The sequence below is a fragment of the Ammodytes marinus genome, assembly GCF_949987685.1.
Source record: "Ammodytes marinus genome assembly, chromosome: 4".
Taxonomy (NCBI): Eukaryota; Metazoa; Chordata; class Actinopteri; order Uranoscopiformes; family Ammodytidae; genus Ammodytes; species Ammodytes marinus.
In genome coordinates, this window is record NC_137233.1 from 22,199,850 (window position 1) to 22,212,229 (window position 12,380).

At 40.6% G+C, this 12,380-nt stretch overlaps 1 protein-coding gene across 4 annotated transcripts in view; it reads left to right on the plus strand.

Annotated features, from left to right (window-relative positions):
* plekha6 (pleckstrin homology domain containing, family A member 6) overlaps positions 1-12,380 on the plus strand; it is a 65,984-nt gene that overhangs the window by 13,222 nt on the left and 40,382 nt on the right. For all 4 annotated transcript variants that reach the window (XM_080026104.1, XM_080026103.1, XM_080026106.1 and 1 more), the window contains exons 3-5: positions 4,010-4,130; positions 5,720-5,824; positions 9,421-9,493. In XM_080026104.1, coding sequence (XP_079882230.1) covers positions 4,020-4,130; positions 5,720-5,824; positions 9,421-9,493 — 289 coding nt within the window. In that variant the 5' untranslated portion in view covers positions 4,010-4,019. The remainder of the gene's footprint in view (positions 1-4,009; positions 4,131-5,719; positions 5,825-9,420; positions 9,494-12,380) is intronic.

Here is a 12,380-nt window from a genome sequence, read left to right on the forward strand (position 1 = left end):
CGTTGCTCTATCTGTGTCTACGGCCTTCTTCTTCCCCGACCACACCCCCCTCTCTCTCTCCCGTATAAATCAGTAAAGATTTTTGAAATACTCTGTTGAGAGTCATATTGACTTCATACTGGCAGCTTTCGCTGTAATTTCACCATTTCCTGGTGTGTCCCCTTCAAAATAAAACTTCCAACAAGCGAAAATATGGCAAAAAAAAAAGAAAAAAAATGGCAATGGGGCGCACGGATTACTGTCCAGACTCAATATAAATCATATGCATCATAGATGACATGAAATAACTTCATTTTTAATGGGAATTATCTATGAAAACTCTATGTAGAAAGATAGGGCTTTTAGAAGCAGCGCTGCAGCAGCAGCTGCTGAGACGTTGCATGTGTGTCCGAGAAAAGTCCGAGAGAGGCAGCAGTAAGGTAAGGCGACGCGCTCCAGAGGTAGACGCAGGATGTGTGTGGGGCGCGTAAGGCCGCTATCGAAGCATCCTGGGCCTCCATAACACCTCAGCAGTGCCACAGGCTGATTGCCTCCATGCCACGCCGCATTGAAGCAGTCATTTCTGCGAAAGGATTCCCGACCTAGTATTGAGTGCATAACTGAACATAATTATTTGAAGGTTGACTTTTTTGTATTAAAAACACTTTTCTTTTATTGGTCGGATGAAATATGCTAATTTTTTGAGATAGGAATTTTTGGTTTTCCTTTACTTTTTTGCCAAAATCATCAATATTAAAACAATAAAAGGCTTGAACTACTTCAGTTGTGTGTAATGAATCTAAAATATATGAAAGTCTAATGTTTATCAGTACATTACAGAAAATATTGAACTTTATCACAATATGCTAATTATATGAGAAGGACCTGTACATAGATGTAACGTTTTTGAATTTGGGATGTTCAGTTTGGGAGTTATAGGCAAAACACGTATTTACGTCAAGTAGCCTTACAGTTTAGGCTGCCAAACCAGTTTAAGGCTCAACAAGTAATACAGAATAATAATTAAAAACTGTAAGTAAGTTAGTAAGTAAGTAAGTCAATTAACTCAATTGTACACAAAGCAAATTGAAATTTGTCTTTTCACATATCCCCTCTCAATTCCTCTTCATAGAGGAATAACTTCAGAAGGGGTCAAAGCGCAGAGTCAGCCATAGTACAGCGCCCCTGGAGCAGTTTAGGGTTAAGTGGCTTGCTCAAGTACTCAATGGTAGAGATGGTGGGAACCACGTTGCTCTGCATACACAGTCTCCAGCACTTCCGGGCTATGACCCCTAACACGTCATTGACTCCGCTGGTAATAAGTGTACAGAAGCTACTGAACAGGCCTGTTGGTTGGTAAGCGTATATTCATATAGGGCTCATTGTATCTGTTCTAAGCTTTGTCTTGTACAGGAGGATTGTGCAATGATTCTCATAAAGTGCCCAAGAACCAAACAATATGCAAAATAAAGTAGTATTAAAAGACACCTCTGGTTTCAATGGGAATCCGGGAATCAGCTACCCTAATTGAGAGTACCCTGGCTGACTGCAACACCTGGTTATGGAAGTGTCACTGCCCTAAACCTTAAGACTTTAGAGAGGGTGGTGAAAGCTGCTCAGAACCAGGAGGAAGATTATATTCATACAGGACCTCTACACCAGGGGTGTCCAAACTTTTTTCACTGAGGGCCACATACAGAAAAATCTACAAAGGGCCGGGCCACTTTGCAAAAATAACACATTTATCAGGACATGTAGCTGCTCTGATGTTTAGTTTCATAGTCCGGGGGTATGCCCCCCCGGGAGATTTTTTTAAGTTTTTAAAATGCATGAATCTGGTGCACTTTGAGAGGGAAATTAAGAGGCTAAAGCTGAAGAATTTTGTATGAAAAAAAATTTAAACACTGTGTCAGATGAATTAGAAGCTATTGGAGAAGGACACATGGATTTTCCATAATAATATTAATTTAAATTAAAATATTATGCAGGGTCCTCTGGGATGGCCTTGGTGCTCTTTTTCTTTTATGGGACATATTTCTCTGTAATATAATGAGTGCATTTAGATTATTTAAAAATTAAAAGGGCCATATTACATTATATTTTTAAAATGTGCCAAAGACCAATCAATCAGTTTTGACACCCCTGCACTAGTGGGTTAACTAAGAAATGCAAAAAAATGTATATATATTTTTTTCAAAGGGCCATATTGCATTATATTTTTAAAATCGGCCGCGGGCCAATAAAAAGCGGGCCGCGGGCCGCAGTTGGCCCGCGGGCCGTAGTTTGGACACCCCTGCTCTACACCCTTCAGTGTGGCAGAAAGCTTCATCATCAAAGATGCAAATCACCACCAGCAGACATCTGTTGGTTAGTTATATATGTTTGTATTTAAATCTGTTAATACAGATTCCATTTTTCACTTGCATCTTCTTTTTCCATTTTTATGTTGCATTGTTGGAGGGAGCCTGAGATTCAAGAACGCCATCGCCAACTACTGCTCTTGTTATGCATATCATGACAAATAAAACTAGAACTGCAAGCAGTTGTGAACGGGGGCCAAGCCTCCCACGCGACTCGGAATCGGGCATCGTCGTCCACGGCGCCGGCCCCTCGCTTTACGGAATACGGGGATGTAAAGTTTTTGAACGTGGGATGTTCGGTTTGGGAGTTATAGACCAAACGGCAAAAAAAAAAAGTGGATAAGGAGATGTATACTTTTTGTGTTTTTGGCGCACCCTTTTGGCGAATTAAAAAAAAAAATTGAGGATGTTTGTTCAGACAGTACGACCATATTTCTAAAATGTTGTCTTAACACGATGTATAGTTTTGGATTTATGATCTCTTACGTACAATGTATTACAAGGAAGCTAATCGGCTAATCTTTAAAGCGCTACTTAAAGCGCTACCGTTTGGTCTTCCGATGGTCGTAAAACAATTCTTTATACAACTTTTGCTCGTGGGAGTCGGTAGAGCATAATGCTTTTGGTTTGGTCCAAATCGGGCGAAAACTGTGGGAGGAGTATGTTTTGGTGACTGACACAGTTTTTGCGACGTAGCGAAAAATCTATATATACGCAAATGGGCGTGGCCTAAGTCAAAAGATGCAGCTGACTTGTGTGCATCTGTGGATATAAAGTTTTTGACTGTCGGACTTTCAGTGCGGAAGTTATAGTCCCAAACGCATTTTCCTTTGTTATAGCGCCACCTAGTGGTCGGCTTGTCTGAATTTTTTTGTCTGTGTACCAGGCACGGACCTTGATCTAGTCATGCAAGTGGCATGTCCCAACCCTTTACGGTTTGGGCTGCAGCACCATTTTAAATAAAAAGAAGAAGAAATGTTCCATATCGAAAAATCGAATCTTTAAAGTGCTAGCGTTTGGTCTTCCGATGGTCGTAGAAAAATTATTTGACCAACTTTTGCTCGTGGGAGTCAGTAGAGCATAATGCTTTTGGTTTGGTCAAAATCGGGCGAAAACTGTAGGAGGAGTATGTTTTGGTGACTGACACAGTTTTTGCGATGTAGCGAAAAATGTATATAGACGCAAATGGGCGTGGCCTATCTCAAAAGATGCAGCTGACTTGTGGGCATCTGTGGATATAAAGTTTTTGACTGTCGGACTTTCGGTGCGGAAGTTATAGCCCAAAACGCCTTTTCCTTTGTTGTAGCGCCACCTAGTGGCTGGCATGTCTGAATTTTTTTGTATGCTGAGAGGCCGGAGGTCTGGACAAGTCATGCAAGTGGCATGTCCCAACCGTTTACGGTTTGGGCTGCAGCACCAGTTTTACGCTGGGAGGGGGGAGGAATAATAAAAACTCCAGCAAAAACAATAGGGTTCCCTGCCCAGCAGGGCTATGGAACCGCGTTGCTCTGCAAAACGCGGTCCCAGGCCCTACTCGGGCTTGGCCCCCTAATAACTTGAACTTGATATTCTAGCAGCCACATACTCCTCTTGGCAGGCTATAAGACAATAAGGGGTAAGAAATGGACTGATGCACTGATAGGAGCTCACACATTTGCACCTCTACGCAGGCACTGTGATATGGATATGAACGGGAAGGTGAAGGTGAATACTGCTGCAGAGAAGATCATTCACTCCAAAGGTGCCAACATGGTGTCAGACCTGTCTACAGAAGCCCAGCCTTACACGCGGGTGAGAAAACACAAGCACACACACACAAATGAACCAATCCCTGGCTGGGTTTAAGGATATCCCACACTGCAGGATTATTTTAATTTACAAGATTTCTATCTCAATTTTAGGGGATTTTTTTTTATATAGGGGAGAACGCGGTAATCTGAGACACTTTTTACATTTGCTCCCCTCTAAGCGAGCTAAAATTATTTATCACTGAAATTTACACATTTACCATTAATTCAGGATGTTTCCTAGAAATGGGCATTAGCAGAATTTTTTCAAGACAAAGGGCAGTGAAAATATGGTTGTTTTAAAAAAAAGTTGTCATGTGGCCCAGCTGTGGGGTAAACTGATCCACTTACTTTTTCCACTCTGAAACTACCATAACAACACATATTGTAACAGAAAGAATCCTGAAAGCTAGCCACACATTCCAGAACTAATGTCGGACTAGTAAAATAATTATGGGGTTTGGTCAATTAAGCAAAGTACATTTTCTAAACACTTGAAAGTAACTCTGAACAAAATCAAATACAACATATTATAATTCAAAAGGTTTTAATAAGATTCAAATGAAAGATAGAACCAGTTAGATTAGAACACAGTCTGGGGGTCAGAACACAGGCCCTTAGAGCCAGCTAGTGTCTGGGGGTCAAAGCATAGGAAAATCAGAACCAGCGAGAACAGCCTGGGACTCAGAACACAGGAGAAGACCCAACTGGATTATAACATCAGCCTGTCATACTCTACTCTACTCTAACTAGGGGAAATGAGAGGGGCTTGAAAACATATATCTCACATGACCACAAATGTTTTCCGTTGCCTAGATACAGGGGGTGGCTCACATTACCCGATGCCTCAGATTCCCCCGTTCTCCCCTACGTAAAAAAAAAAAGCATCGAGATGCATTGAGAATTGATTTTGAATCTAATCGTTATCGAATCGAATCGTGAGGTGCCAAGAGATTCCCACCCCTAGTAGATACAGAGTTGAAATGGGGCAGAGAGGGGAGTGACATCCAGAGAACGACCGTGGGCTGGAATCGAACCCGGGCCCGCTGCTGGCCGAGGCCCATGGGGGGACCACCTACCAACTGAGTTAAGGGCGCCCCCCAAGTTTTAGGGGATTTTTATTGATACAATTTTTTTAAATGCGCATCCACAAATCTGAAAAAAGAAACTTAGTAGCCTACTGGGGTATCAAACACAGTTTCCATTTCATCAGTCCTCAGGAATTATTGTGATCACATTCACTGTTGTCATTTTTAGGGTCTTGGCAAACAAGGCTTTCTTGAAATCTTCTTTGACTTCATGTCCCTCATGTCATTTGACCCTAAGGTTGAGAAAATGCTCAATTATATCAACTTAATTGCTCTGATCCAACCCCAGCTTTTAGTCAATTCATTTAACGATTTGGATGGTATTTTGGCTACATATAGTAACATTACTTTTTTTCTTCATAAACAGTCAAAACCAATTCCTGTGTCTGTTGATCCTCTGGACCTCACTATATAGGGTGCATTGCTTGTTGTTTGATTACGTTTTTGAAAAATACATAAACATATGAACACTCCTTACCTCCTTTGTATCTTTTCTGAAAATCAGACATCCCGTACTCCCAGGAAGGCAGCTACATTTGGAAAGCGCTCCAACTCTATGCGTAGAAATCCAAAAGCAGAGGTTACCATACAGGGATGGCTGTACAAGCAGGTACAATCTGAGAAACTCCATTGATTTTACAGCAGTTCAACTAATCATGTTTAGTTTTGCTCAGCCTGTATCCTAATGCCTTCTGTTCCTCTGGGGAAGCTTTGTCATATCTGAGAAAATATGCCTGATTATGTTACAGTAAGGTGCTATCAAGTTGCATGATGTGAATTGTAGGATTCCAATGTTTTTATAGCGTGGGCTTTACTAAGGACTACAATGTAGGAAATTAGTTTTGACGATATAATATCAACCAGATTGGTAATATTGTACTCAATTTGGAAATGTTAATTGTAAGCAGCCAAAATAAATTCAAGTAAAAGAACCATTGAAACAATCCTCTTCTGGTCTATTTGTGGTTGTAAGTTTGTCTCCTGTTTGTCTATCCTCATTACCAACTGAAGTCCTGGGGCCTATTGCATAAAAGTGCTATTAAGATATCCAGGATGATTGATAAAGCCAGCCTTGACAAAGTCTAGCCTGGGCACTTTGGATTAGTCAGTTGCATAAACGCCAATCCAGGATGTAAAGGGGTCGCTTTGTCAAGCCAGGTGTAAGTCATTCTGTTAAGTGCCAGGCCACAGCTTTCAGAAGTAGACCCAGAGATCGAACACAGATTTACTGATGTAAAAATTTAAAAGACGGCCCATTTTCCCACAATGCCTGGCTAGTTTAAACCGTAAATCAGGGGGCAGTTCATTTTATACAGGGGATGTCATCTCTGCCAACTAATCTTGATGTCCCTGCATTGTTTTATGATAAAATAGTTGACAGTGAGCAGTCTGCAGGTGCATTTAAAAAATAGAATATCATGGAAAGTCCATTCAAAAAGTTAAACTTTCATTACACAAAGTGAAATATGTCAGGCCTTCTTTTTGGATGATTGATTGATCATGGAATAAAAAATCCAGTATCTCGAAATATTAGAATATTGCATACAACCAATCAGAAATGTCGACCTTCTGAAAAGTATGTTTATTCTAGATTAATTTCACTTAATGTGTAATGAATCTAGAACATATTTAAGTTTCACTTTTTGAATTAAATTACAGAAAAAAGGAAACTTTCATTGATATTTAATTTTGTTTTAGATGCACCTCGATATAGTTATAAGTACAAAGTGAATTTATTTGACCCACATTTGCAACGTCATCTACCATCGATAATCAATTGTATAAATATAGCCCGCAATATGAACAGACTATCACATACATTATTATAATTTATATAATTTCATCTTAATGTAATTATAATTAAGTTAATTATAAATGGTTCAAGTTAAATAATAAAAAAGAAGAACTATTTAACTAAATGACAATGCAGTCTTTTATTATGGTACTTTAAAACAGGTTATTGAAACTTAAGCATTACACAGAAGATCATGGAATAACTGTTAAACACCTTCAGATCGGAGTGACAGCTGACTGAACCAGTCAGGCAACAGAATAAGTTTATCCTTTACGTTTAAACGTAAAGGATAAATCTCCAGGGTAACTTATGTCCCTCCGCTTTTATGCAACCGGATCATGGCTAACGCAAGCCAGGATAACCGAAAAATCCTAGGTTAATCCCTTATCCTAGTTTTATGCAATAGGCCCCTGGCTTCAGACTGCTATTTTAGAGAAAACAACACAGCTGATATCTCTGTAAAGAACCGTAGCACAGCTTTTGGTTGAAAGTTCCTTCATTTTGCCAACCTTGCTTGTGGTGCTTCCTTGGACAGGTGTCACATAAGAAACTGGGTAGCTTGGAAAAGTTTAGACATTAATATTAGCCTACTCACAAAACTTGGTTGACACTGACCTACAATGAATTTAAATCATTTTAAAGCTACAGTATCTCACAAAAGTGAGTACACCCCTAACATTTCTTCAAATATTTCATTATATCTTTCCATGCGACAACACTGAATAAATGACACTTTGATACAATGTCAAGTAGTCAGTGTACAGCTTGTATAACAGTGTAAATTTACTGTCCCCTCAAAATAACTCGACACACAGCCATTAATGTCTAAACTGCTGGCAACAAAAGTGAGTACACCCCTAAGAAAAAATTTCCAAATTGGGCCCAAAGTGTCAATATTTTGTTTTGCCATCATTATTTTCTAGCACTACCTTAACCCTCTTGGGCATGTAGTTCACTAGAGCTTCACAGGTTGCAACTGGAACCCTCTTCTACCCATTCATGACGACATCAAGGAGCTGGTGGATATTAGAGTCCTTGCGCTCCTCCATCTCCCGTTTTAGGATGCCCCAAAGATGCTCAATAGGGTTTAAGACTGGAGACATGCTTGGCCAGTCCATAACCTTTACCCTCAGCTTCTTTAGCAAGCCAGTGGTCGTTCGGAGGGGTGTTTGGGGTCGTTATCATGTTGCAGTACTGCCCTGCGGCCCAGTTTATGAAGGGAGGGGATCATGCTCTGCTTCAGTATGTCACAGTACATGTTAGAATTCAATGAACTGTAGATCCCCAGTGCTGGCAGCACTCATGCAGCCCCAGACCATGACACTCCAACCACCATGCTTGACTCTAGGCAAGACACACTTGTCTTTGTACTCCTCACCTGGTTGCCGCTCCACACTCTTAACACCATCTGAACCAAATAAATGTATTTTGGTCTCATCAGACCACAGGACATGGTTCCAGTAATCCATGTCCGTAGTCTGTTTGTCTTCAGCAAACTTTTTGTGGGGTTTCTTGTGCATCATCTTTAGAATAGGCTTCCTTCTGGGATGACAGCCATGCAGACCAGTATGATGCAGAGTGCGGCGTATGGTCTGAGCACTGACAGGTTGACCCCCCACCCCTTCAAGCCCTTCAGCAATGCTGGCAGCACTCATACGTCTATTTTCCAAAGCCAACCTCTGTGTACGACGCTGACCATGTGCACTCAACCTTCGTAAACTGGGCCGCAGGGTGGTATTGCAACATGATAACGACCCCAAACACACCTCCAAGACGACCAGTGGCTTGCTAAAAAAGCTGAGGGTAAAGGTTATGGCCTGGCCAAGCATGTCTCCAGACCTAAACCCTATTGAGCATCTTTGGGGCATCCTCAAACGGAAGGTGGAGGAGCGCAAGGTCTTTAATATCCACCAGCTCTGTGATGCTGTCATAAATGGGTGGAAGAGGGTTCCAGTTGCAACCTGTGAAGCTCTAGTGAACTACATGCCCAAGAGGGTTAAGGCAGTGCTGGAAAATAATGGTGGCCACACAAAATATTTACACTTTGGGCTCAATTTGTATTTTTTTTCTAAGGGGTGTACTCACTTTTGTTGCCAGCAGTTTAGACATTAATGGCTGTGTGTCGAGTTATTTTGAGGGGACAGTAAATTTACACTGTTATACAAGCTGTACACTGACTACTTTATATTGTATCAAAGTGTCATTTATTCAGTGTTGTCCCATGGAAAGATATAAAGAAAAATGTGAAGAAATGTGAGGGGTGTACTCACTTTTGTGAGATACTGTATATTTAGAGAGAAAAAAAGCCCGGAAGCTAAAGCTGTGACTATGAAAAGACAAACATTACTAAGTAGATGGGTTGATTGTGATGATGGTTCTGATTAATGAGTGTGTGGCGTGTGTTCCTGCAGGCCAGCAGTGGAGTGAAGCAGTGGAACAGGAGGTGGTTCATCATCAGCGACAGATGTCTCTTCTACTACAAAGGTTTGTAATTCAAACTGTTCCTTAGCCTGGATATCTGCTGCTATGACTTTCAGTGTATAACATTTGTAACATTGATTTAGTTGATCTATATTTCCCTTCATTTCATAGATGATTTGATGCAGAGGTCTTTGTCCATTTTGTCTCCCTAACTCTGTCACCATGCAAAAAAGGATCCAGGTTAAGATTGGGCATCATCAGTTTCTAAACTTGTTGTTACAAAGAGTTGCCTCCTCCTTCTCTCTTATTTTGATGTGCTTCCTTCTGCGATGGAGGCTCCTCTCTTTATTCTGAACACGTCTGTTTTGTCCAAACCTCCCCCTGTCTCTGCCCTGGCCCAACTGTGTTGTGGAAACCAAAGCTTAGAGAGAGGGAGGAATGTGTGACAGTGCAATATACTGCTGTGATTGCTATGCCAGCATGGACCAAGGGCCGAAAAATGGGCTCAGGGGGCAGAAAAAAGCTGGTCTGGTTTGTGTTTACAGAACTGTCTTTGACTCCTTGGAAGCACAGCTTGTACTTCTTTGAGTGTGCAGGGGTCATTTTAGGGTAACCCCTTTATTTTATCCTGGCAACCCTAACAAAAATCTCCATTTCTTTACAAATATATTATTTATACCTCATTATCTTTTAATTTGATGCTGTAACTGTTTTTAACATTGATTCAATATTTGCACAATACCATTTATATTAAGAGGGTGCCTGCTACCCCTGAAGCCCTGATCCTAGAATCTCCCCTGTGAAGTAAGTCTGTTTAGACAATTATGTATCTAAATTAATATTTTAGTGAAGATCTGAAGATTTTTCACTATGACATAAAACTATTTCTCTTTTTTTCTAAATATGATTGGCTTTTATCCATGGCATTCATGCGGCGTCACTGCTGCAGACTTTTTTTCTCCCCGCTGCTGACTCTGTGACGTGAGGGCCTACCTTAAGGATCCTGCCAGTATCTTGTCTCAGATTACCAATGCAAATATCCCTCTTTAATAACACTTGCTGACCAAGCATACAGCTGATGCAGAGAGCTCTCTCTCCTCACCAAAACCAAATGCTTTCAGCATATATTTTGAGCATGAAGTAGCTTCCTTTGGTTTTATTCTGGAGAATGGTGCATCTAAAAGAAATTTGAATATCATGGAGGACCTATTGCTGGTATTTTACTGCTGTTTTTGAGTGAGTCAATGTAGACACAATAGGGTTGACTCCTGAAACATGTCAAAATAGATTAATCATTTTATTGTCTTTACATGTTGTGTTTTTTTTATATTTTGCACTGATTGGAGATGTTGATGCCGAAGTAGGAGGGAAGAAGAGTGAGTGTGGTTGGTGGCCCTTGGCCTTGTGAATAAGACTGGCTGTTGACAGGAAGAAGCTGTTGTTGTTGTGGGAGGTTTTGGGGAGGTGTGTCAAGGGTGAGACGGCTCAGACACAGCTTCAGGCTCCAGCAGAGAGCTGCTAGGTGATGCTGGGAGCAGGTAGCAGACTACAGTCTTGACACACATAGGCCTACAGGATGGAACTTTTTTCTTACGTCCACAGTCATCCATTGGCTTAAAGGAATAGTTCAACATTTAACATTTTTATCTTTTTATCTCACTCTCCGGCTCAAGAAAAAGCGACAGAAACCGTTCCTGTACCTGTGCGTTCATTTTTGTTATAGAAATGGGCAAAGGTCGCTCATCAAGGTTAGCTTAGCCCAAACACTGGTAGTCAAGGGGAACAGGTCAAAAGATAAACTTCACACACACATGTGCTTGTTGGGACTTGTTCATTTACCACAGTGCTTCTCAAATGGTGGGGCGCGCCCCCGTGAGTTGTCAGGGGGGGCGCGGGCTGCCTTGATTTCCAATTGACCAAGATTTGTATTTTTTATTTTTTTGAGCTAGCAAGCGCGATGTATGCTTGTGTATGGTCATATCCGCGCGAAAGGCCGCGATTTGCAGTAAATAAATGTCCACATGTGTCTCCAAGTGTCTCTGTAGGCTATTTAAAAAGAAATCAAGCAAGTAGACTAATAACATTAATGAATTATTGGTTATCGCATCATAGAAGGCCTATTGGCCTATAATAATAAAAAAACACCACCTTAACAGTTTACAGTTTAAAAATGTTTTGAATGAAATGCAAACCTCAGTGAATCATTTGCTCTTGTTTCTCTGTCCTGAGATTCACACAGACTGAGCAGTCTTGTTTAAGTGTTACAAACAGAACTTTGAATTTTTCAGCTAATTTTTGTTATCTAATTTGATAATAAGGTGATAGTATGCAGAATGCTCGTGCGAGAAACTCATACAGTGGTTTTGTACAGATAAATAAATAAATATTAGCAGGTTCTCAATAATAGTATTTCAATTTAGGGGGGGTGGCGCGAAAAAATTTCTGTCCCCTAGGGGGGGCATGACAGAAAATAATTGAGAACCACTGATTTACCATGTTGCACTCTTTATTTTTACACTTTATGTCATTTTAGAATCAAATACAAATGTGATCGTCATGGGCACTCCCTGGTTTCCTTCCAGTATGTATTTAGTTTTTTTAAATTACATAACGTGTAAAAATATTGAGTGCAAAATAACCTGGTTAAAAAAAAGTCCCAATAAGCACACACAAGCGTTAAGCAATGTTGTAAAGTTTATCGTTAGACCTGCTCCCCTTGATTACCAGTGTTTTAGCTAAGCGAAACTGGATGAACGACCTTTGCCCATCTCTACGTAAAAAATTCACGTACAGCTACAAGAACAGTTTCTATCTGTCACCTTTTCTTGAGCAAGAGAATGAGGCAAAAAGCTAAACATATATTTTTTTAACTATTCCTTTAAGATTGTTGAGCTACAACTGCTACTGTCTATCAGCTCTCTGATGTTTTTCCTTCTGCTGCATTTCATCA